Raw genomic sequence first — 25,516 nt, 5'->3', positions numbered from 1 at the left:
AATGCCCTCTGATTCATGCACTATAAAAGTCAACATCAGCTCCTGCCACTGGAGGTGAACATTGGAGTTTGCCCATCCAACCAATTCCATACCCACCAAGATAACAAAAAAATATATCTGGCGAAAAACACTGTGTACATTAAGACAGTCATTAATCTGACATAGTATTGAAAGCCCCATTTTAGCATGTGAGTGTGCCTGTGTGCATTTTGACATCACTGACCTTCCTCCTCTTTGTTCTCTAGAGGAACACTCCAGGCAATGAGATTTCTAGCAGCACGGCCCTCCTCTGCAACAATCTTCCGCACCTTGTCATGGCTGTTTGAGCGCTGAAAAGACGCCTGCAGACAAAATGGGGATCACGTCAAATGGTACCAAATACCAAAACCTAACTACACATGGGCAAGTTTATAACACTGACAACAAGCTGTGGATAAAAGCTGGTGCTCTGTACGGCAGATGGAAATGTTTATGCAGCAGGGTTGGCCTACATATAGACTAGGCTACACAAGAGAATGTGCACAAATGTTTTATGGCCATCTGTGGAGACCTGTCCCAAACTGGACAGATAAAGCATGTGAAGTTTTGAAAAGCACAATGTGGTTCTTCACACCAGCATGTTATGCTGCTTGGTAACAGGAGGACATGTACACATAAGTCTCTAGGTTATGGGTTTTAATTAGAATGGGGCATCAAATGCCTTATAATACATAAATGCAGAGTACTGTGTTATAATAGAGACGTCTCTGAACTCTGGGCCCTGGCACCTCATGTGACATTGAGTTAGTCATGCCAAAATTCTCGTTCACTCCTAGCTTGCTCTCGCCCTCTCTTTTCCCCTCTCTCGCCCTCACACACACATGCATGTGCACGCACACACACACACACACACACACACACACACACACACACACACACACACACACACACACACACACACACACACACACGGTCTAGAGGATCCCATGCATGAATGCCAAAAGAAAATCTGCTTTATAAGCAGTGTCCCACTTTGCAATGCCAATTAAAGACTGCTGTTTCCATCTACTGAGAAAGCCTGGCATCTAGGTATATGTTCTCCATAACCACAAAATAAATTAGTTTTTTTGACACTAGCTAGGTTTCTATCCAATTGACGACAGATTTTCATGCGAATATTCTAAAATCCGCATAAAGAAAATATTTACATTTTCCCACCAGTGGAGTGTTTCCACCAAACTGACTTCTTGCGGATAAAAATCTGTGCGTCAAATAAAATTTTACTGGTCGCATACACATGTTTAGCAGATGTTATTGCGGGTGTAGCGAAATGCTTACATTCCCAGCGCCAACAGTGAAAATGATACAAATCTAAAAGTAACTTCTATTGCCATTGCCAATATGTAAAAATAGACTACATAAAGGCAACAACAAAAAACATTGCAGCCAACAGGTAGAAAATATCATGAGGAATATAAATATCCTATAAATCACATTGGCTGTGCATGGCCTGTCTGCAAGGAACTTGAAACATTGTATCAAGTATTGGATTAACTTGGTCCAGCCTGAAGCTAGTGCTAGTAAACTTGAAATATTGTAGAACATATTCTGGGTCCTCAGAGTTTCCCAGGTCAGTGAGCTCAGGTAGGCCTATTTTATTTAGTTTCCACCGGATGAGAGCATGATATTTCCCCTTTCATGCTGAGTGGTAATCGAAAAGGGAGAGAGCTGCAAATATTTTTTTAAATAGGCTACGTTGAGGAACTATTGTCATTCTCAATGTATGTAAAAACAGACTTTGTTTACTTGCTGTTCGAGACAAAGGAAAAATGACTTTGAGAAGCTCCACCGTGATGGTTAGTTAAGACAATCAGAAATCGGAGGGCCTGTTGTCCAGACCTCTGGCAGTCTCTATGGGTGTGCCACATAGAGATACTATTGATAATAAATAAATCAATAGTATCAGATCCCCAAATGGGCATATTTATAGGCCTACATTTGCACACAGGCCAGGTAGGCTAGCCCTACTTTTATATGCGTAATCAGGTACGTGTCCTTACTCAAGATTGACAGGAGCGCTCCAAACGAAAGACAATACATTGACAACTCATAAATGGAATGAAATAAACCAAAACGTTAATTTCACAGGTGTAGCCTAGGTTGTGCGATCTGCAAACAACGTGACCACACCTACAATAACGTACGACTGTAATAATAATATATTGAATGCATTAACAGAAATTACCTTAACCAAACATTGTAGATTAGAAATGGGAATTAACTGTAAATGTACTATTGGTGAGCCAACCCCACAGAGTACGCAATGGATTAGTCCACTCAGGCAGGTGTGAATGTGTCTCGTGTGCCATAATTTACATACAGTTGAAGTCGGAAGTTTACATACACTTAGGTTGGAGTCATTAAAACTCGTTTTTCAACCACTCCACAAATCTCCTGTTAACAAACTATAGTTTTGGCAAGTCGGTTGGGATATCTACTTTGTGCATGACAAGTAATTTTTCCAACAATTGTTTACAGACAGATTATTTCAGTTATAATTCATTGTATCACAATTCCAGTGGGTCAGAAGATTACATACACTAAGTTGACTGTGCCTTTATACAGCCTGGAAAATTCCAGAAAATGATGTCATGCTTTAGAAGCTTCTGATAGGCTAATTGACATCATTTGAGTCAATTGGAGGTGTACCTGTGGATGTATTTCAAGGCCTACCTTCAAACTCCGTGCCTCTTTGCTTGACATCGTGGGAAAATCAAAAGAAATCAGCTAAAGACCACAGAAAAAATTGTAGACCTCCACAAGTCTGGTTCATCCTTGGGAGCAATTTCCAAATGCCTGAAGGTACCACGTTCATCTGTACAAACAATAGTACACAAGTATAAACACCATGGGACCACGCAGCCGTCATACTGCTCAGGAAGGAGACGCGTTCTGTCTCCTGGAGATGAACGTACTTTGGTGCGAAAAGTGCAAATCAATCCCAGAACAACAGCTAAGGACCTTGTGAAGATGCTGGAGAAACAGGTACAAAAGTATCTATATCCACAGTAAAACGAGTCCTATATCAACATAACCTGAAAGGCCGCTCAGCAAGGAAGAAGCCAGTGCTCCAAAACCGCCATAAAAAAGCCAGACTACGGTTTGCAACTGCAAATGGAGACAAAGATCGTAAATGTCCTCTGGTCTGATGAAACAAAAATAGAACTATCGCATAGCAAGCGGTACCGGAGTGCCAAGTCTCGGACAAAAAGGCTTCTCAACAGTTTTTACCCCCAAGCCATAAGACTCCTGAACAGGTAATCAAATGGCTACCCGGACTATTTGCATTGTGTGCCCCCCAATCCCTCTTTTTACGTTGCTGCTACTCACTGTTTATCATATATGCATAGTCACTTTAACTATACATTCATGTGCATACTACATCAATTGGGCCGACCAACCACTGCTCCCGCACATTGGCTAACCGGGCTATTTGCATTGTGTCCCACCCACCACCCGCCAACCCCTCTTTTACGCTACTGCTACTCTCTGTTCATCATATATGCATAGTCACTTTAACCATATGTACATACTACCTCAATCAGCCTGACTAACCGGTGTCTGTATGTAGCCTCGCTACTTTTATAGCCTTGCTACTTTTATAGCCTCGCTACTGCATATAGCCTCGCTACTGTATATAGCCTGTCGTTTTACTGTTGTTTTATTTCTATACCTACCTATTGTTCATCGAATACATTTTTTGCACAATTGGTTAGAGCCTGTAAGTAGCATTTCACTGTAAGGTCTACACCTGTTGTATTCGGCGCACGTGACAAATAAACTTTGATTTGATCTGAACTGTTTGGCCATAATGACCAGCATTATGTTTGGAGGAAAAAGGGGGACGCTTGCAAGCCGAAGAACACCATCCCAACCGTGAAGCACGGGGGTGGCAGCATCATGTTGTGGGGGTGCTTTGCTGCAGGAGGGACTGGTGTACTTCACAAAATAGATGGCACCATGAGGTAGGAAAATTATGTTGATATATTGAAGCAACATCTCAAGACAACAGTCAGGACAATGACCCCAAGCATACTTCCAAAGTTGTGGCAATATGGCTTAAGGACAACAAAGTCAAGGTATTGGAGTGGCCATCACAAAACCCTGACCTCAACCCTATAGAAAATGTGTGGGCAGAACTGAAAAAGCATGTGTGAGCAAGGAGGCCTACAAACCTAACTCAGCTATACCAGCTCTGTCAGGAGGAATGGGCAAAAATTCATCCAACTATTGTGGGAAGCTTGTGGAAGGCTACCAGAAAAGTTTGACCCAAGTTAAATAATTTAAAGGCAATGCTACCAAATACTAATTGAGTGCATGTAAACTTCTGACCCACTGGAAATGTGATAAAATAAATAAAAGCTGAAAGAAATAATTCTCTACTATTATTTTCTGACATCTCACATTCTTAAAATGTACTGGTGATACTAACTGACCTAAGACAGGGAATTTTTACTAGGATTAAATGTCAGGAATTGTGAAAAACTGAGTTTAAATGTATTTGGCTAAGGTGTATGTAAACTTCCGACTTCAACTGTACATACATTGATACATACGAGGTCAACCGATTATTATTTTAACGCCAATACCGGAGGATGACAATTACAACAATACTGAATGAACACTTATTTTAACTTAATATAATACATAAATAAAAATCAATTTAGTCTCATAAATAATGAAACATGTTCAATTTGGTTGAAATAATGCAAAAATACAGTGTCGGAGAAGAAAGTAAAAGTGCAATATGTGCCATGTAAAAAGCTAACGTTTAAGTTCCTTGCTCAGAACATATTAAAGCTGGTGGTTCCTTTTAACATGAGTCTTCAATATTCCCAGTTAAGAAGTTTTAGGTTGTAGTTATTATAGGACTATTTCTCTCTATACCACTTGTATTTCATATACCTTTGACTATTGGATGTTCTTATAGGTACTTTAGTATTGCCAGCCTAATCTCGGGAGTTGATAGGCTTGAAGTCATAAACAGCGCTGTGCTTCAAGCATTGCGAAGAGCTGCTGGCAAAACGCACGAAAGTGCTGTTTGAATGAATGCTTACGAGCCTGCTGCTGCCTACCACCGCTCAGTCAGACTGCTCTATCAAATCATAGACTTAATTATAATATAACAAACACACAGAAATACGAGCCTTAGGTCATTAATATGGTCAAATCCGGAAACTATCATTACGAAAACAAAACGTTTATTCTTTCAGTGAAATACGGAACCATTCCGTATTTTAGCGAACGGGTGGCATCCATAAGTCTAAATATTGCTGTTACATTGCACAACCTTCAATGTTATGTCATAATTATGTAAAATTCTGGAAAATGAATTACGGTCTTTGTTAGGAACAAATGTTCTTCACACAGTTCACATTGAGCCAGACACAACTTCCCTAGTTAATATTGCCTGCCAACATGAATTTCTTTTAACTAAAAATGCAGGTTTAAAAAAATATATACTTGTGTATTGATTTTAAGAAAGGCATTGATGTTTATGGTTAGGTACATTGGTGCAACGACAGTGCTTTTTTTCACGAATCCGCTTGTTAAAATCGTCACCCGTTTGGCAAAGTAGGCTGTGATTCGATGATAAATGAACAGGCACCGCATTGATTATATGCAATGCAGGACAAGCTAGATAAACTAGTAATATCATCAACCATGTGCAGCTAACTAGTGATTATGTTAAGATTGATAGTTTTTTATAAGTTTAACGCTAGCTTTTTATAAGATACGTTTAATGCTAGCTAGCACCTTAACTTGGCTCCTTGCTGCAATCGCGTAACAGGTGGTCAGCCTGCCATGCAGTCTCCTCGTGGAGTGCAATGTAATCGGCTTCCAAAAATGCCATTACCGATTGTTAGGAAAACTTGAAAATCGGCCCTAATTAAAATCGGTCAACCTCTAATTATTATAAATCATTTGCTAATAAATCAAGCGATAGTTTTGTCACAACTGTTGCATTAAATAGCAAATGTGCCTACTCTGGTCTTAGCACGTGTACTCCAGCCAACAGCTGGCAGATAGTGTTGGTAGGCTGTGCTGCAGATAGTGTTGGTAGGCTGTGCTGCTAGGTTAGTCTACATGAGATTATTATGGATAAGAGTGAGAATATTTTATTTGTCAAAACGGCAGTCAAGCATCGATCATCATGTCACCAGAATCAGACTCTCGATATTTATTGTAAAGTAGCATCAAGATCACTGTGCACTTTCACCACCCTGTGAAATTCATCATAACTTATTTCATTTGCATCTGTAGCCTAATAAATTGCATTGTTTCCCAAGTCGTAATGGGATATGGACCACACACATACCATGTCATCGCATGACTCCAAGTACTTCGATATGATGGTTATTATATCAATATTTGCCCATAAAGGCGTTTCCACCGCCTTTTCCAATTGTTGCATAATTCATTTTACCAACACAAAAATCCCACCATGTCGAACAAACAAATTATCTGTTGGCATTTATAAAATTGTACCGAAACATCCGTTTTCATTACAGCTGTCATGATTTTTCTTTATACGGTATGAATTTACTCACATAAAAACTGTGGATAGAAGTATGGTTGTTGTCATGGTAATATCATACTGGATTGTTGTTCACTTCATTCCATATTTTCCAAATAAAAGAAGAGTTGACTTACAACGACATTCTATTTTATGTTAAAACACTAAATTATCTCCTGGTGGATAACAAAGTCAAATCTACTGGTAACACAATTAGACTATACAAATTGGTACATTCATTTGGACATGGTTATTAAAAATGTGGCTTGAACCAGACTCAAGGTTCTATCCCAAGTCATATCATGGGACAAATTGTTCTTGAGTCTCAACTGTCACTGACAGACACTACCATTCACAAAGACTACAACAAGACCATTATTTCCACGACACTGTTCAAAATAACAAATTAGAACACTACCGTTTATATCTACTATATGAAGTGTCTGACAATACTGTGGTACTTCTATCTTTTAATTAAGCCCATGCCATCTCTTCAGTGTGAACCTCCCACACTACAGTATCCTAGTATGCTGACAGAATACATGCTGATATGGCTCACTAGGTTTTAAACATGCATAAACAGCAAGCTGTGTCCTGGTCTGCTACTATTTCATGTCCTTCGGGAATATACACAACTGACCTACCTAAAGTGAGTAACAAAATGTTTTTTTCATATTTTTTTTACATAATAACTGGGCAATTCCACAGTAAAAGAATAACGCTTTGACTCAGATTACTCACTTTAAAGTGTATGCCAAACTAAACTAAAACCATTGAAATCGAAGTTTAACAAACTATACAACTCAATGCAGAAGGACGACTTGGAACACTTTACACAGCAAATTTCACAAAAACACATTTACTGGAAGAACTGTGTAGATCAAAGTTTGGTAACCGAATTAGGGAAAATCTCCTTTAGTTTTTTTTATATGTGATCACATTATTGAGCCAAAGGTGAAGTGGATTTATAGCCAGTAACTGAATTACATCATGGGCACCAGATCTGTACTATACAGAAACGCATAATTAAGGACATGAATGTCATTCTCTTCATGGTGATGTATCTTGAAAAGCTACACAAATGTAGAAATATGAAATATCCTTCTTTGCGTATTATTCTACACACTGGCTATTATTGTAATAAGCTCCGCCCCTAAACAAGACAACATTTGTTTGGTCCGGACCAGACAAAATCTGAAACAATCACGTCTATGTTTCACAAGTTTGCACAGCACAGCACGCTACAGTAAAGTAGAAATGTTTAGTACAGTACATAATGTTCTGTGCTGTCCAAACTTGTGAAACAAACGTCTATGATTGGTTCAGATTTGGTCCGACAGGGAGTACTGAGTAAATTTCAACTACTTTTCAACGTCCATTGATGTCTGGTGTTGGTCGGTGCTCAGTGGGTGAGGATGCGTGTTACAGTAAATGGAAAGAGGGTAGGGTGTAGGTGTCATGGTAGGTTTCAGTAAGACCCAGGAGAAGTGACATTAACTGGAGAGAGTGGCAGAGAGTGAGGGGGTTGTCCAGACTGAAAACAGTCTTGATTTAACCACTATATGACAAAAAGAGGGGGACTTTTTTTTTTGCTGAACATAACAGTACGCCAGTGGAAGGGAGGACAGTAGCAGTTGACCCAACTCTGGTTTGTAACTATTATTTCCCATTGTAGCTAATTCAATTGCAGTAATTCTGTAAGAATTTTTTGTAATTCTGTTACCGATTTTCATAACAGAATTGCGTTTTAATAACTTAATTATTCATAAACTTACTTCAGTGAACTTTCATTATCCTCCCTCAATATCTTAAAGGTGTAATTCTGTTACTAAAACCCCACAAGGCATAAGGCAATGTTTACAGAAGGCAAATCATTTATCGAAAACCAAATATAAGTGTTTATTAGTTGGCAGGGGTCTTTACGTCAACATTATCGTGTTTTTATGTATTTCTAATACCTTAGACAACATCTACCAGAAAGTCTTAAGACCCCTTTTCCATCTGTTTTACCAAAAATCGAAGCCTTGCTTATTCCAAATTTTCTGACTCTTAACAATTAAGGGAAAAAATATCACAGCCTTTACTTATTCCACGTTTTTTTGGCACTTAAAAATTATCGTCTTTTTAGCACAAGTAATATCGAATGGAGCCTGCTAGCTAAATATGCTAACGAGCCAAACTAATATAAACTAATTGAGAAGACCTGCAATCCAGCTCATATTCAAATATATTTCATATACTACTTCTCCAAAAGTATGTGGACAACTGCTCGAATATCTCATTCCAAAATTATGGGCATTAATATGGAGTGGGTCCCCCCTTTTCTGCTATAACAGCCTCCACTCTTCTGGGAAGGCTTTCCACTAGATGTTGGAACTTTGCTGCGGGGACCTATGTCCATTCAGCCACAAGAGCATTAGTGAGGTCGGGAACGGATGTTGGGCGATTAGGCCTGGGTCGCAGTCGGCATTCCAATTCATCCCAAAGGTGTTCAATGGGGTTGAGGTCAGGGCTCTGTCCAGGCCAGTCAAGTTGTGCCACACCGATCTCAACAAACCATATCTGTATGGATATCACTTTGTGCACGGGGGCATTGTCATGCTAAAAAGGAAAAGGGCCTTCCCCCAAAGTTGGAAGCACAGAATGGTCAACAATATCATTGTATGCTGTAGCGTAGAGATTTCCCTTCAATGAAACTAAGGGGCCTAGCCCAAAGCATGAAAAAATAGCCCCAGACCATTATCCCTCCACCAAACTTTACATTATGCATTGGGGCACTTAGCGTTGTCCTGGCATCCGCCAAATTCAGATTTGTCAGTCGAACTGCCAGATGGTGAAGCGTGATTCATCACTTCAGAGAACGAGTTTCCACTGCTCCAGAGTCCAATGCCGGTGAGCTTTACACCACTCCAGCCAATGCTTGGCATTGCGCATGGTGATCTTAGGCTTGTGTGCTGCTGCTCGGCCATGGAAATTCAATTCATGAAGCTCCCGATGAACGGTTGTGCTGACGTTGCTTCCAGAGGCAGTTTGGAACTTGGTAGTGAGTGTTGCAACGGCAGACAGACGATTTTCATGCACTTCAGCGGTCCCGTTCTGTGAGCTTGTGTGGCCTACCACTTCGCGGCTGAGCTGTTGTTGCTCCTAGACATTTCCACTTCACAACAACAGCACCAACAGTTGACCGGGGCACCTCTAGCAGGGCAGAAATTTGACGAACTGACTTGTTGGAAAGGTGGCATCCTATGATGATGCCACGTTGAAAGTCACTGAGCTCTTCAGTAAGGCCATTCTACTGCCAATATTTGTCTATTGAGATAGCTTGATTTTATACACCCGTCAGCAACGGGTGTGGCTGAAATAGCCAAATCCACTTTATATACGTAAATGGATGCAAGAGCTTCCTAATGCCAGAGCTTTGTTGTTTTTGTAAATTTAGAAGAGCGTGGGGCCTAGGATCAAGCCTTGGGGTACCCCCTTGGTAACAGGCAGTAGCTGAGACCGCAGATGTTCTGACTTTATACACTGCACTCTTTGGAGGTAGTAAGCAAACCAGGGCAAAGACCTGAGCAGAAACCAGATTGCATACCTGAGAGAATACTATAGACATCAAGAAAGCCGGCCAGTTGATTATTGACAAGTTTTTCCAAAACCTTTGATAAACAGCGCAAAATAGAATCAGGCCTATAACAGTTAGGATCAGCTTGATCTCCCACTTTAAATAAAGGACGAACTGTGGTTGCCTTCCAAGCAGTGGGAACCTCCCCAGAAAGGAGAGAGAGGTTATAAAAGGTTGGAGATAGGCTTGGCGATGATAGGGGCAGCAACCTTAAAGAACGGTCTAAACCATCTGACCCAGATGTTTTTTGGAGGGTCAAGTTTAAGGAGCTCCTTTAGCACCTCAGACTCAGTGACTGCCTGCAGGGAGAAACTTTGTAGCGGGGAAGAATAAAAAGAGGGAAAAGCATCGGTAATAGTCACATTAGAAGGAGTGGGAGATGAGGAAATATTGGACAGGCAAGGAGGCATGGCTGAGTCAAATAGGAATCCTGACTTAATGAAGTGGTGATTTAAGAGCTCAGCCATGTGCTTCTTGTCAGTAACAAATACAACATTAAGGGACATGGGCAGCTGTAAGGAGGGTTCATCCTCCAGGTCTTTAACAGTTTTCCAGAACTTCTTTGGGTTAGGACCCACAGAGAGAGAACTGCTCCTTAAAGTAACTAACTTTGGCATTCCGGATAGCCTGGGTGCACTTATTTCTCATCAGCCTGAGTATGCGTGTGCCGAGCCTTTCGCCAAATGCTATTCTTGAGGTGGAGTAACTCTGCCAGATCACAGTCGAACCGGGGACTGAACCTGTTTTTAATTCTCATTTATTGGGGCGTGTTTGTTAATACCACTGAAAATATTAAAAAAGGTCTAAGCGTCTTCGACAGAGGGGATCAAGCTGATTCTATACCATTTTACAGAGGTCAGTTCATGAAGGAAGGCTTGCTCATTAAAAAATTTTAGCAAGCGTATATGACAAATCAGGACAGGTCGTTTCACTGAGCAGCCATTACGAACACAGGCTGTGAAACAGTGATCGCTAAGGTCATTACAGAAAACACCAGACTGATACCCATCAGGATTATTTGTGAGGATAACATCAAGGAGAGTAGCCTTTTCTGTGTGTTTGGAGTCATACCTTGTGGGATTGGTAATAATCTGAAAAAGATTTAGGGAGCCACATTGCTTTAGGACTTGGTCAGGTGGTTTAAGCATGTCCCAGTTTAGGTCACCTAGCAGGACAAATTCAGACAGAGTAAGGGGCCAGGAGAGAGCTTAGAGCAGGTAGGGTACAGGCCGGTGCTGATGGAGGACGATAGCACCCAGCAACAGTCAACAAAGAGTTATTTGAAAGTTGAATGCTTAAAAGGAGCAAATCAAATTGTTTGGGGACAGACTTGGTAGAGACAACCGAGCACTGAAGGTGATCCATGGTCAAGACTGCCACTCCCCCACCTTTGGAAGATCCGTTTTGCCAAAAAAGGTTATAACCAGAAAGGTTAACATCAGTATTCAACCATGTCTCAGTAATGACCAACACATCTGGATTGGAGGTGTGAACCCACACTTTCAATTGAACCATTTTAGGTAATAAGCTTTTAGTGTTAACGTCAGGGTTCGAAATTAACACCCGCCAAGCATCAAATGCGGATAGATTTTCCATTTGGTGAGTAAATCTCAGAAGGCTATCCGACACATTGGCGGGTAAACGTTTGTACCAAAATAGTAAAGTAATAAAATATTTGGCATGATTGCTCGGAGGAAATTATTCATGTTTGCCAGCCACAGACAGTCTCTAGTGCGCCTAGTTTCACGGCACTGTTTACCGTACGGGACACCAGCTACTCGACACCGCTCACTTGCCACGGGTCTGCTGCTAGCTACCGTTCATTAAATAGCTCTTATGTGGCAGCATTTACCTGGAGTAAGCCAACCTTTGAAACGAAAACCCACCGACGAAAAGCAGGACGAATCACATAAAAAAAAAAAAAAATTGTGAGAAATGGAGGTTTGGAGATAAAGGAGTTTGAAGAGGCTGGCTACAGTATGATGCTGAGGCTGTGGTGGAGTTGTTCTGTGTGTCGCCAGTATGCTAAAGATAAAAGAAGAAACAAATCATGTCATCGGAAATAAAACGATGACGCTGGAGAACGTTCGTGACCATGAACACAGAAAGTGTCACATTGCCTACGTGTCTGTGTCCCGGGCTCAATCGGAGCCTCTCCTCTTGACACCCTCTGTGACTGCGCTAATGGCAATGTCAGAGCAGAACAGCACAAAGATACTGTTTAGGACTGTACTTGCCAATGGCATGAAGGTGAGACCACTTTCTGACTTCCAGTGGATGTGCGAGTAAGTGAAAATGTTGTTACTCTTGTAGCTAGACTAGTACTTTTGTAGCTAGTTTTTTCAAGTCCATTTAACAGACGTGGTCCAGTAGTCGGTTATTTCTCAGCTCTTGATAAGCTTTGGTTCACCTCAAAATAGTGTATAAATACAATAAAATGATAGGCCTAATGATGCTGACATGGATCTCCATGCTTTCCTATGGCTCTGTAATGTTCTATTTTAATGTTTGTCTCCAGATGCTGTATACATTTTAAAGCATTGTGACACAATTTACTTTACCAGCCTTATATAGTGTTGATCCTTAAGTAAACAAAGGGTAGAAGGCAAATTTAGCACAATCAAGTGGCAGCTATATTGGATAACCTGATTGTATATTTCAATGAATTTGATGTTTGATTTTTGCATTTTGGATGAAAAAAGAATCACTGTGGGCTCAACATATAGAAATGAGAAGCAGGCCAAAGAGTTTATGCACCATATTGCAGAGGTGGAGGGAAACAACAGAGAGAATCTGAAAAACACAACATTTCTCTCCATCATGTCAGATGGCTCCACAGACAGTTCTGTGAAAGAGGAGTTAGTTTGTCAGATTCTGTCACACGGGCAAGATCGAGTCAAAGTTTTTTGGCATCAAGTCGGTGTAGAAGGCAGACGCGGCACACATAAGCAACGCCATCAGTGCCATCATGGAGGGAGTGTGTGATGAGTGTGTGAGCAAGTTGGTCGCTCTGGGAACAGATGGAGCTGCTATGATGACCGGAGCCAAGAATGGTGTGGTCAGCCGGCTGAAGGGGGACAGGGCCTACATCAAATCGGCATCCACTGTATAGCACACTGCCTCGAAATGACCTTTTCTGATGCCATCCGGTCCAACGTGATGTTTCAGAAAGTAGAAGATCTCCTCAGTGGGCTCTACACCTTCTACCACACCTGTCCACTGAACAGGGCAAACCTGGTAAACAGCTTCCAGGCTCTTGGGCACACACCACTGGTGCCCACCAGAATTGGCAGAACCCGATGGGTAGGACACCTATTGCGTGCACTGGACCACTTCCTGCGAGGTTACCAGGGGCTTGTCCAGCACCTGGAACAGGTAGTGGCTCTAGATTGCTATGCTAAGTACTCCAAAATTCAACATGTCCAGTAAATGACAACAAACATGGTTGCAATCTTTGTTCTTTATGCATTTCAGATTCAATCTGCTGATGCCCAAAATGTCTGAGGTGTTCAGCAGGCCAAGGCCAAGGCCTAATACTACAAGACAGCGAGGCTGGCTGTTATCTGCTTCTGTGGCTTCCTGCATGACACACAAACACACCTGAGCAACCTGTCCACAGAGGTCCACCATCACCATAGCAGAAGCCCACAGCTCCTTGTGCTCAACACAGGCAGTACTTAAGTACAAAACCATGAATGTTTATTTAAGCTGCAATAAGAAATACTTACCTTAAGAGAATTAAGAGAAAGGATGACATCAATAAGAGAGGGAAAAAATTCTGAAAGGATGGTAAAATTAGCCTTTTATCATCAGAGAAGGGCCCATGATGAAGGCCACAATGGCTAACAGATGAGGGAATTCCGCTGACCAGAGGTGACAGCAAGACCCTCGTCAACTATCATGATCCAAACACACCAAGCCTGTCATGAAGAGAGCACGACAACGCCTATTACCCCTCAGGAGACTGAAAATATTTGTCATGGGTCCGCAGATGCTCAGAAAGTTCTACAGCTGCACCATCAAGAGCATCCTGACCGGTTGCATCACCGCCTGCTACGGCAACTGCTCGGCATCTGACTAAGGCGCTACAGAAGGTAGAATTCACCAAGCGTTGGATGGTTCACCCACTAATAGGGAACGTGAGCTGGGATTAGACCGTCGTGAGACAGGTTAGTATGGCCCAGTACATCAAGCTACCTGCCATACAGGACCTCTATACTAGACAGTGTCAGAGGAAGGCCCCCCAAAAATTGTCAATGACACCAGCCAACCAAGTATTAGACTGTTCTCTCTGCTACCGCACGGCAAGCGGTACCAGAGTGAAAGTCTAGGTCCAAAAGACTCCTTAGCAGCTTCTACCCCCAAGCCATAAGACTGCTGAACAATTAATCAAATGGCTACCTGGACTATTTGCACTTTTTTTTACACTGATGCTACTCGCGGTTTATTATCCATGCATAGTCACCTTACCTCTACCTACATGTACATATTACCTCAATTAGCTTGACTAACCTGTAGCCCCACACATTGACTCGGTACCCCTTGTATATAGCCTTGCTATTGTTATTATATTGTCTAACTTTTTTTTAAACTTTAGTTTATTTAGTAAATAGTTTCTTAACTCCGATTTTCGTAAAATTGCATTGTTGGTTAAGGGTTAAGGGTTGGTTAAGGGCTTGCGCTGAATACACCTGTTGTATTCAGCGCATGTGACAAATGAAATATGATTTGCTCCCACTTTTTCCCGTTGTGCCATTTACAAACAAACACGTGACTGGCCCAACTGTTCTGGGGAACTACGAACGCTTCATAATGTAAAACAATGTGACAGTTGAAATGAAGAACGTGATCTGCTTTATCTCCTTATGTATTGTACAAGTTGACTGCAGGTATTTATCTAAAAAGCAGCTACAAATATAAAAATCTATTGAAAAACTTCAAAGAAATAGTTTCAACAGTATTGATGGTATTGAAAAACCATCTCGTGGCCAAGCCTACACTCCTCGTTTTAATTTAAGATCCAATTTGACACGCTTCTATGTTGGTGCTCATGGGTCCTTTTAGGTGGAAATGCCCAGCTTCATTCTCTTACCAGAAAAGCATAAGGACAATAGGATCAAGCACCAACATCCCTAGGCTGCACATCAAACAGAGTAGCCAAATCCCACTGAAATGAACAAATAGCAAGCTACGTTACCATCATAGCAAATGCGTCGCCCAGCTGACAGTAAATATTAACACCGTTTCATGGGCTTGGCAGCCATCTTATCACAGATGACTCTTGACATGAAGGGAAGCCTATCTTGACTGACTCCTAGCTGTACAGCCTGAGGTAGGCAAGGCTTACGGAAAGGCTCTCCTGATCCACTTAAATCAGCTGCTGCCACCTGGTCTTGACTATGGTAGACAGTGCAGGTTGTTTATTTCAGCACTTCTCCATTTAAGATGGAGAATACACAGTCTTGTTATGCAACTCGGTCACAGACAGCCTCTACATGCACACAGGGAAGAGCTTGGTGTAGTTTTAAAAGCGATACCCTTTTAAAAAGCAGGTTTACAAACAGACGCATGCAGAACGAGTGGGGGAGTGAAGAGAAAGAAAGAGATGGATTAGAAAATACATACAGAATAGAAGTAGAGTCTGTAAGCAGGTTCCTCGTCCTTATCCGCCCCTGACATACTTTTGCAGCCCACTTCAGCCAACTTCAGCCAACCTGTTTCCCCAGCATTGCCACTTGTGATAGGTGACATCATCATCTGACAGCAGGATCAAAATAGACAGTGTGTAGCTAGCACTTCTATAGCAACTTGCCCAGCTGTGTCAACTTCACCACAAATGGTAATTGAGACAGCCAGGTGCTTAGTGGGCTGTCAATCCTGTCTGCTCTGTTTGTAAATCAGGGCTGAGCTCAGAGCACTGTGCTGAGCTAGCATCCAGCCCCTCTGCTGCTGCTGTCCGTCTGCCTTCCTGCCACTCACCCGGGTCTCCTCTCCTTTCCTCTGCACTGCTTCCTGTGTTTACAGCTCCTCTCATCTCACAGCATCGCAGCCCCCGCTCTCCCTCAGCACTGTGCAGTCATGTGCACGCACACAGCAGGCCTGCCCCTCAGCCCCCGTCCTCCACTGCAAGAAATGAGTGTGGCTGCAGGCTCAAGGAGTGTGCTAATGTAAGCCTGCATTAGCCAGAGGCTGAGGCTCAGCAGCATCCGATTGGACTTGGCAGTGGATGAAACATACAAGGCTGGAGGAAAAGCACAAACCCACATGGTCTGCCTGCAATGAATCATACAAGGCTGGAGGAAAAGCACAAACCCACATGGTCCGCCTGCAATGAATCATACAAGGCTAGAGGAAAAGCATAAACCCACATGGTCCGCCTGCAATGAATCATACAAGGCTGGAGGAAAAACACAAACCCACACATGGTCCGCCTGCAATGAATCATACAAGGCTGGAGGAAAAACACAAACCCACATTGGCCACCTGGAACTTTGTGCCAAATGAGTAACAGTCTCAAAATAAGCTTTGCTACGAGCATACGAGGTACGCAGCAAGACATTTAGTGTGAGCAGGGATTCTTCTAGAAAACAATGCCATGCCTAAAAATCAACCCTTAGCAATGGAAGAATGACTGAACAGGATCTATTAAGAATTTTTACTTTTTATCAGAGCAATAACCTCAGCACACCCATCTATAGAAAGTACATCCACAGCTCCAGTGAATTATGTTTTTTCCTAATGACTGACATAACACTACATAGTGAAGAATTTGACTGTTTTAATTGTATCAACTGGTATATGTCAGCTGACAATGTATTGCCACATGTTGACAAAGCATTGCAAAAAAAAAATTCAATGTCGGCCAAAATCTATGGAGGCAGACAGCTGCCAAAAAGGTTGAACGCACGTATCGTTAGGATCGTAAGAAAAGCCATGTGTGAAACCTGAAACGTAAAACGTGAAATTTCATCTATGATCATACAAACACCATGTTACGATAACGGACTAACATTTTAGGCTTGAAACAATCGTGTGTCGCAATTCTGACGTACAATAATACCTTTCAGAGTTTTGGCAGGTTCATCTCACCCCAAATTTTTGGGGATAAAATAAAAAAATATATACTATAAATCTCACATTCATAAAATAAAGGGGTGACATAATGTTAGCTAGCGAACCGGCCATCTAACGTCAGCTAGCTAGCTAACAGCATATCTGGGGTATTTTGTTTAGACATGTACAGTTGAAGTCGGAAGTTTACATACACCTTCGCCAAATACATTTAAACTCAGTTTTTCACAATTCCTGACATTTAATCCTAGTAAAAATTCCCTGTATTGTCTTAGGTCAGTTAGGATCACCACTTTATTTTAAGAATGTGAAATGTCAGAATAATAGTAGAGAGAATTATTTATTTCAGCTTTTATGTCTTTCATTACGTTCCCAGTGGGTCAGAAGTTTACATGCACTCAATTAGTATTTGGTAGCATTGCCTTTAAATTGTTTAACTTGGGTCAAACGTTTTGGGTAGCCTTCCACAAGCTTCCCACAATAGTTGGGTGAATTTTGGCTCATTCCTCCTGACAGAGCCTCCTGACGCAACTTTTCTATGGGATTGAGGTCAGGGCTTTGTGATGGCCACTCCAATACCTTAACTTTGTTGTCCTTAAGCCATTTTGCCACAACTTTGGAAGTATGCTTGGGGTTATTGTCCATTTGGAAGACTCATTTGCGACCAAGCTTTAACTTCTTGACTGATGTCTTGTGATGTTGCTTCAATATATCCACATAATTTTCCTTCCTCATGAAGCCATCTATTTTGTGAAGTACAGCAGTCCCTCCTGTAGCAAAGCACCCCCGCAACATGCTGCTGCCACCCCCGTGCTTCACGGTTGGGATAGTGTTCTTCGGCTTGCAAGCCTCCCCCTTTTTCCTCCAAACATAAGGATTGTCATTATGGCCAGTTATTTTTTTGTTTCATCAGACCAGAGGACATTTCTCCAAAAAGTACACTCTTTGTCCCCATGTGCAGTTGCAAACAGTGGCTTCTTCCTTGCTGAGCGACCTTTCAGCTTATGTCGATATAGGATTCATTTTACTGTGGATATAGATACATTTGTACCCGTTTCCTCCAGCATCTTCACAAGGTCCTTTGCTGTTGTTCTGGGATTGATTTGCACTTTCCGCACCAAAGTACGTTTGTCTCTAGGAGACAGAACGCGTCTCCTTCCTGAGCGGTATGACGGCTGTGTGGTCCCATGGAGTTTATACTTGCATACTATTGTTTGTACAAATGAACATGGTACCTTCAGGTGTTTGGAAATTGCAATCTACAATTTTTTTCTGAGGTCTTAGCTGATTTCCTCAGATTTTCCCATAATGTCAAGCAAAGAGGCACTGAGTTTTAAGGTAGGCCTTGAAATACATCCACAGGTACACCTCCAATTGACTCAAATTATGTTAATTAGCCTATCAGAAGCTTCTTAACATGGCATAATTTACTGGAATTTTCCAAGCTGTTTAAAGGCACAGTCAACTTAGTGTATGTAAACTTCTGACCCACTGGAATTGTAATACAGTGAATTATAAGTGAAATAATCTGTCTGTAAACAATTGTTGAAAAAATGACTTGTGTCATGTACAAAGTAGATGTCCTAAACGACTTGCCAAAACTATAGTTTGTCAACAAGAAATTTGTGGAGTGGTTGAAAAACGATTATGTAAACTTCCGACTTCAACTGTAGGTGTTCTTTTTTTCCAGGTGGGAAAGGGCAGTGTGGAGTGCAATAGAGATTGTATCCTCTGAATTTGTATGCAAATGGCTGTGCGGCCTTGTGAATGTTAACCCGTTTAAAGTTCTTACTCACGTCGGCTGCGGAGAGTGTGATCACACAGTCTTCCGGAACAGCTGGTGCTCTCATGCATGTTTCAGTGTTATTTGCTTCGAAGCGAGCATAGAAGTAGTTTAGCTCATCTGGTAGGCTCATGTCACTGGGCAGCTCTCGGCTGAACTTCCCTTTGTAGTCTGTAATGGTTTGCAAGCCCTCCGCCAACCCTGATGTCCTAGCCGTGTCTGAATCCGTGTCTGAATCTGCCAAAATATAACTGTCAAAGGGGGTGGAGTTGCAATCTACTGCAGAGATAGAGCATGACAGAATTCTGCAGGCTGTGTTTGGTCTGTGCCCAAACAATTCAAGCTTCTCCTTTTTTTGAAATAAATCACCTTTCCAGAAATAAGTATCTCACTGTTGCCGCTTGTTATAGATCTCCCTCAGCTCCCCGGCTGTACCCTAGACACCATATGTGAATTAAGTTCCCCCCATCTATCTTCAGAGTTCGTACTGTTAGGTGACCTAACACCCCGGCCATCCTACAATCTAAGATAGATGCCCTCAATCTCACACAAATTATCATGGAACCTACCAGGTATAACCCTAAATCCGTAAACACGGGCACCCACATAGATATCATCCTACACCTCTGCTGTATTCAACCAAGATCTCAATGATCACTGCCTCATTGCCTGCGTCCGTAATGGGTCCGTGGTCAAACGACCACCCCTCGTCACTGTCAAACGCTCCCTAAAACACTTCAGCGAGCAGGCCTTTCTAATCGACCTGGCCCGGGTATACGGGAAGGATATTGACCTCATCAGTAGAGGATGCCTGGTTATTCTTTAAAAGTGCTTTCCTCACCATCTTAAATAAGTGTGCCCCATTTAAAAAAATGAAGAACAGATATAGCCCGTGGTTCACTCCAGACCTGACTGCCCTTGACCAGCACAAAAACATCCTGTGGCGTACTGCATTAGCATCGATTAGCCCCCGCGATATGCAACATTACAGGGAAGTTAGGAACCAATATACACAGGCAGTTAGGAAAGCAAAGGCTAGCTTTTTCAAACAGAAATTTGAATCCTGTAGCATAAACTCCAAAAAGTTCTGGGCCACTGTAATGTCCTTGGAGAATAAGAGCACCTCCTCCCAGCTGCCCACTGCACTGAGGCTAGGAAACACTGTCACCACCGATAAATCTACGATAATCGAGAAATTCAAAAAGCATTTTTCTACGACTGGCCATGCTTTCCACCTGGCTACCACTACCCCGGTCAACAACTCTACACCCCCAACAGCAACTTGCCCAAGCCTCCCCTATTTCTCCTTCACCCAAATCCAGATAGCCATATGTTCTGAAAGAGCTGCAAAATCTGGACCCCTACATATTAGCTGGGCAAGAAAATCTGGACCCTCTCTAAAATTATCAACTGAAATTGTTGCAAGACCTATTACAAACCTGTTCAACCTCTCATATCATCCGAGATCCCCAAAGATTGGAAATCTGCCACGGTCATCACCCTCTTCAAATGGGGTGACACTCCAAACCCAAACTGTTACAGACCTATATCTATTCTACCCTGCCTTTCTAAACTCTTCGAAAGCCAAGTTAACAAACAGATCACGAACCATTTCGAATCCCACCGTACCTTCTCCGCTATACAATGTGGTTTCCGAGCTGGTCATGGGTGCACTTCAGCCACGCTCAAGGTCCTAAACGATATCATAGCCGCCATCAATAAAAGACAACTGTGTAGCAATACTATTTCGCAACAAAGCATCCTTCACTCATGCTGCCAAACATACCCTCGTAAAACTGACTATCCAACCGATCCTTGACTTCGGCGATGTCCTTTACAAAATAGCCTCCAAAACTCTACTCAGCAAATTGGATGTAGTCTATCACAGTGCCATCCGTTTTGTCACCAAAGCCCCATATACTTACCCACCACTGCGACCTGTACGCTCTCGTTGGCTGGCCCTCGCTACATATTCGTCGCCAAACCCACTGGCTCCAGGTCATCTATAAGTCTTTGCAGGGAAAGCCCCGCCTGATCTCAGCTCACTGGTCACCATAGCAGCACCCATCCGTAGCACGCGCTCCAGCAGGTATATTTCACTGGTCACCCCCAAAGACAACTCCTACATTGGCTGCCTTTCCTTCCAGTTATCTGCTGCCAATGACTGGAACAAATTGCAAAAATCACTGAAGCTGGAGACTCATATCTCCCTTACTAACTTAAAGCATCAGCTGTCAGAGCAGCTTACCGATCATTGCACCTGTACATAGCCCATCTGTAAATAGCCCACCCAACTACCTCATCCCCATATTATTTATTTTTGCTCTTTTTCACCCCAGTATCCCTACTTGCACATCATCATCTGCACATCTATCACTCCAATGTTTAATTGCTAAATTGTCATTATTTCTCCACTATGGCCTATTTATTGCCTTACCTCCCTAATCTTACTACATTTGCACACACTATATAGACTTTTCTATTGTGTTACTGAGTGTACGTTTGTTTATCCCATGTGTAACTGTTGTTTGGCCAAGTTGCAGTTGTAAATGAGAACTTGTTCTCAACTGGCCTACCTGGTTAAATAAAGGTTAAATAAAAAATAAAAAATTAAAAACATCCGACGAGAGTCAGAGCCGGTGTAGTACGATTCAGTCTTAGTCCTGTATTGACGCTTTGCCTGTTTGATGGTTCAGAGGGCATAGCGGGATTTCTTATAAGCTTCCAGGTTAGAGTCCCACTCATTGAAAGTGGCAGCTCTAGCCTTTAGCTCAGTGCGGATGTTGCCAGTAATCCATGGCTTCTGGTTGGGTGTGCATGTACGGTCACTGTGGGGACGACGTCGTCAATGCACTTATTGATGAAACCAATGACTGATGTGGTGTACTCCTCAATGCCATCGGAGGAATCCCGGAACATATTCCAGTCTGTGCTAGCAAAACAGTCCTGTAGCTTAGCATCTGCTTCATCTGACCACTTTTTTATTGATCTAGTCACTGGTGCGAGCAATAACTCGAGACTTCCTTAGAAATTGTGCACCAGCTGTTATTTACAAAAATACATAGCCCGCCGCCCCTTGCCTTACCAGACGCCGCTGTTCTATCCTGCCGGTACAGGGTATAACCAGCAGCTGTATGTTGATAGTGTCGTCATTTAGCCACGACTCTGTAAAGCATAAGATATTACAGTTTTGAATGTCCCGTTGGTAGTTTAATCTTCCGGGTAGGTCATCTATTTTATTCTCCAAAGATTGCACGTTTGCTAGCAGAATGGAAGGAAGTCGGGGTTTATTCGATCGCCTACGAATTCTCAGAAGGTAGCCCGCCCTCTGGCCCCTTTTTCTCCGCCTCCTCTTCACGCAAATCACAGGGATCTGGGCCTGTTCCCGAGAAAGCAGTATATTGTTCAGCAGTAAAAGGATTCTGCCTGTCTGTGGTTAGTAATCGCAGTCCTGATATTCTGAAGGTTTTTTTTGTCATAAGAGATGGTAGCGGCAACATTATGTACAAAATAAGTTTAAAAAATATATTTAAAAAAGTTTGGTTTTTTTACCTGCAAAAAAAAAAAAAAAAACTTTTTTTTTTTTTTTTAATCGGTTGGGGACACGTAAAACGTCTGCCTTCTTCTCCGGCATCATTTTAACAGTGTGGCTTGTTTGGTGTCTGCTGTAAAGGAATACCACAAGTCAACACTTGATTGCTAGATGACATGCCTTAAATCAAAAGGCAGCAGGGCAGTCATCAACTATATGCACCATTTCTTCACGTACTACAGAGTTGGGGAAACACATGGACCTGAATTGTGATAACTGCAGCAGCCAAAACAAAAACAAAGTTTGTGCTCTGGTATTGCGCCTTGTGGACCATGCACAAGCTCCACCACAGTCTGGACCTTCACTTCCTGATCACAGGCCACACTAAGTTTGCCCCCGACTGGTGCTTCGGCCTCATCAAGCAGCGCTTCAGAAAGACCAGAGTGAACACTTTGTCCGAGATTGCTGGTGCTGTACAAATACCACCTGAACTGGACACAGCTAGACAAACATATTTTTGATAAGAGTTTTGCTATGAAGAGACTATGGACTTGCCCTGCACCAAAGTCAAGGGCAGGACAAAAACAGGCTATCCGAACATAGATGCCCTTATTCATGTATGGTTTGGACGGACCAGTTAATCTCTGGGGGTGAGTTCCCAGTCATCAGCACCATCTGCAGTGCCTCTATTTTGTTTTATTTAAATTACTTGCCTAGTTAAATAAAAGGTTAAGAACAAATTCTTACGGGGGCTGGGATTAGAAATAAAAATATTGGAGAAAACCTACATGACAAAAGAGACACCACAACACTGCATAAAGAGACCTAAGATAACAACATAGCATGGCAGAAACATGGCAGCGACACATGGTTGCAGCACAAAACATAGGCATTAACAACAGCACAAAGGGCAAGGTAGAGACAACAATACATCACACAAAGCAGCCACAACTGTAGAGACAGTAGAGACAACAATACAGGTAGAGACAACAATACATCACGCAAAACAGCCACAACTGTCCATGATTGAGTCTTTGAAGAGATTGAGATAAAACTGTCCGGTTTGAGTGTTTGTTGCAGCTCGTTCCTGTCGAAGCTACAGCAAACTGAAAAGAGGAGCGACCGAGGGATGTGTGTGCTTTGGGGACCTTTAACAGAAAGTGAATGGAAGAACAGGTGTATGTGGAGGATGAGGGCTGCAGTAGCTATCTCAGAGAGGGGGTGTGGGGGGGCCTAAGAGGGTTTTATAAATAAGCATCAACTAGTGGGTCTTGCGACAGGTATACAGAGATGACCAGTTTACAGAGGAGTATAGAGTTCAGTGATGTGTCCTATAAGGAGCATTGGTGGCAAATCTGATGGCCGAATGGTAAAGAACATCTAGCCTTCCCTGCCGATCTATAAAGTATGTCTCCATAATCTAGCATGGGTAGGATGATCATCTGAATCAGGGTTAGTTTGGCAGCTGGGGTGAAAGACAAGCGATTATGATAGAGGAAACCATGTCTAGATGTAACCTTAGCCTGCAGCTTTGATATGTGCTGAGAAAAGGACAGTGTACCGTACTCTAGCCATACTCCCAAGAACTTGTATGAGGTGACTACCTCAAGCTCTAAATCCTCAGAGGTAGTAATCACACCTGTGGGGAGAGGGGCATTCTTCTTACCAAATCACATGACCTTTGTTTTGGAGGTGTTCAGAACAAGGTTAAGGGCAGAGAAAACTTTGACACAAAAAAAGCTTTGTTGTAGAGCATTTAACACAAAATCCGGGGAGGAGCCTGCTGAGTATAAGACTATCATCTGCATATAAATGGATAAGAGAGCTTCCTACTGCCAGAGCTATGTTGTTGATGTTAATTGAGAAGAGCGTGGGGTCTAGGATCGAGCCTTGGGGTACTCCCTTGGTGACAGGCAGTGTCTGAGACAGCAGATGTTCAGACTTTATACATTGCACTCTTTGAGAGGTAGTTTGTAAACCAGGCCAAAGGCCCCTCAGAGACACCAATACTCCTTAGCCGGCCCACACTAATGGAATTGTCTACTGTGTCAAAAGCTTTGGCCAAGTCAATAAAAACAGCAGCACAACATTGCTTAGAATCAATGCAAATGGGGACATCATTGAGGACCTTTAAGGTTGTAGTGACACATCCATAACATGAGCGGAAACCAGATTGCATACCAGAGAGAATACTATAGACATCAAGAAAGTCAGTCAGTTGATTATTGAACGTTTTTCCAACACTTTTGATAAACAGGGCAAAATAGAAATTGGCCTATAACAGTTAGGATCAGCTTGATCTCCCACTTTAAATAAAGGATGCACCGTGGCTGCCTTCCCAGCAATGGGAACCTCCCCAGAGAGGAGAACCAGATTAAAAAGGTCAGCGATAGGCTTGGCGATGATAGCGGCAGCAACCTTAACCTTAACCCAGAGTAAACTGCCTAATACTCGTGCCCAGAGTCAAATATTATTAGTGGATTTGGATAGAAAACACTGAAGTTTCTAAAACTGTTTGAATGATGTCTGTGAGTATAACAGAACTCACATGGCAGGCAAAAACCTGAGAAAAATCCAACCAGGAAGTGTGGAAATCTGAGAATTGTAGTTCTTCTTGTGAATCCCTATCGAAACTACAGTGTCTGTGGGGTCACGTTTCACTTCCTAAGGCTTCCATTGGCTGTCAACAGCCTTCAGAAAGTTTTTTTCATCATTCTCCTGTTACTGGGCAGAGAATAGTAGCTCAGTCAATGAGTGGACTGCCTGAGGACAAAGGGCTTGGTGATGCGCGATCCCGTGAGCGCGCCGTTCCTTCTTTTTCTCCTGGAATGAATACGCTATTGTCCGGTTGGAATATTATCAACGTTTTATGTTAAAAAATACCCTAAGGATTGATTCTAAACAACGTTTGACATGTTTCTACGACCGGTAATGGAACATTTTGACTTTTCGTCT

General features: G+C 42.3%; 1 protein-coding gene across 2 annotated transcripts in view; it reads right to left on the bottom strand.

Moving 5' to 3' along the window:
- The window catches only part of scaper (S-phase cyclin A-associated protein in the ER), a 133,531-nt gene that overhangs the window by 100,516 nt on the left and 7,499 nt on the right, over positions 1 to 25,516 (bottom strand). For both annotated transcript variants that reach the window (XM_029757625.1, XM_029757627.1), the window contains exon 2: positions 224 to 341. In XM_029757625.1, coding sequence (XP_029613485.1) covers positions 224 to 341 — 118 coding nt within the window. The remainder of the gene's footprint in view (positions 1 to 223; positions 342 to 25,516) is intronic.

Source organism: Salmo trutta, chromosome 7, assembly GCF_901001165.1.
Source record: "Salmo trutta chromosome 7, fSalTru1.1, whole genome shotgun sequence".
NCBI classification, from domain to species: Eukaryota; Metazoa; Chordata; class Actinopteri; order Salmoniformes; family Salmonidae; genus Salmo; species Salmo trutta.
The sequence above is the reverse complement of the archived record's forward strand: the minus strand, read 5'-3'. Positions and strand labels throughout refer to the sequence as shown.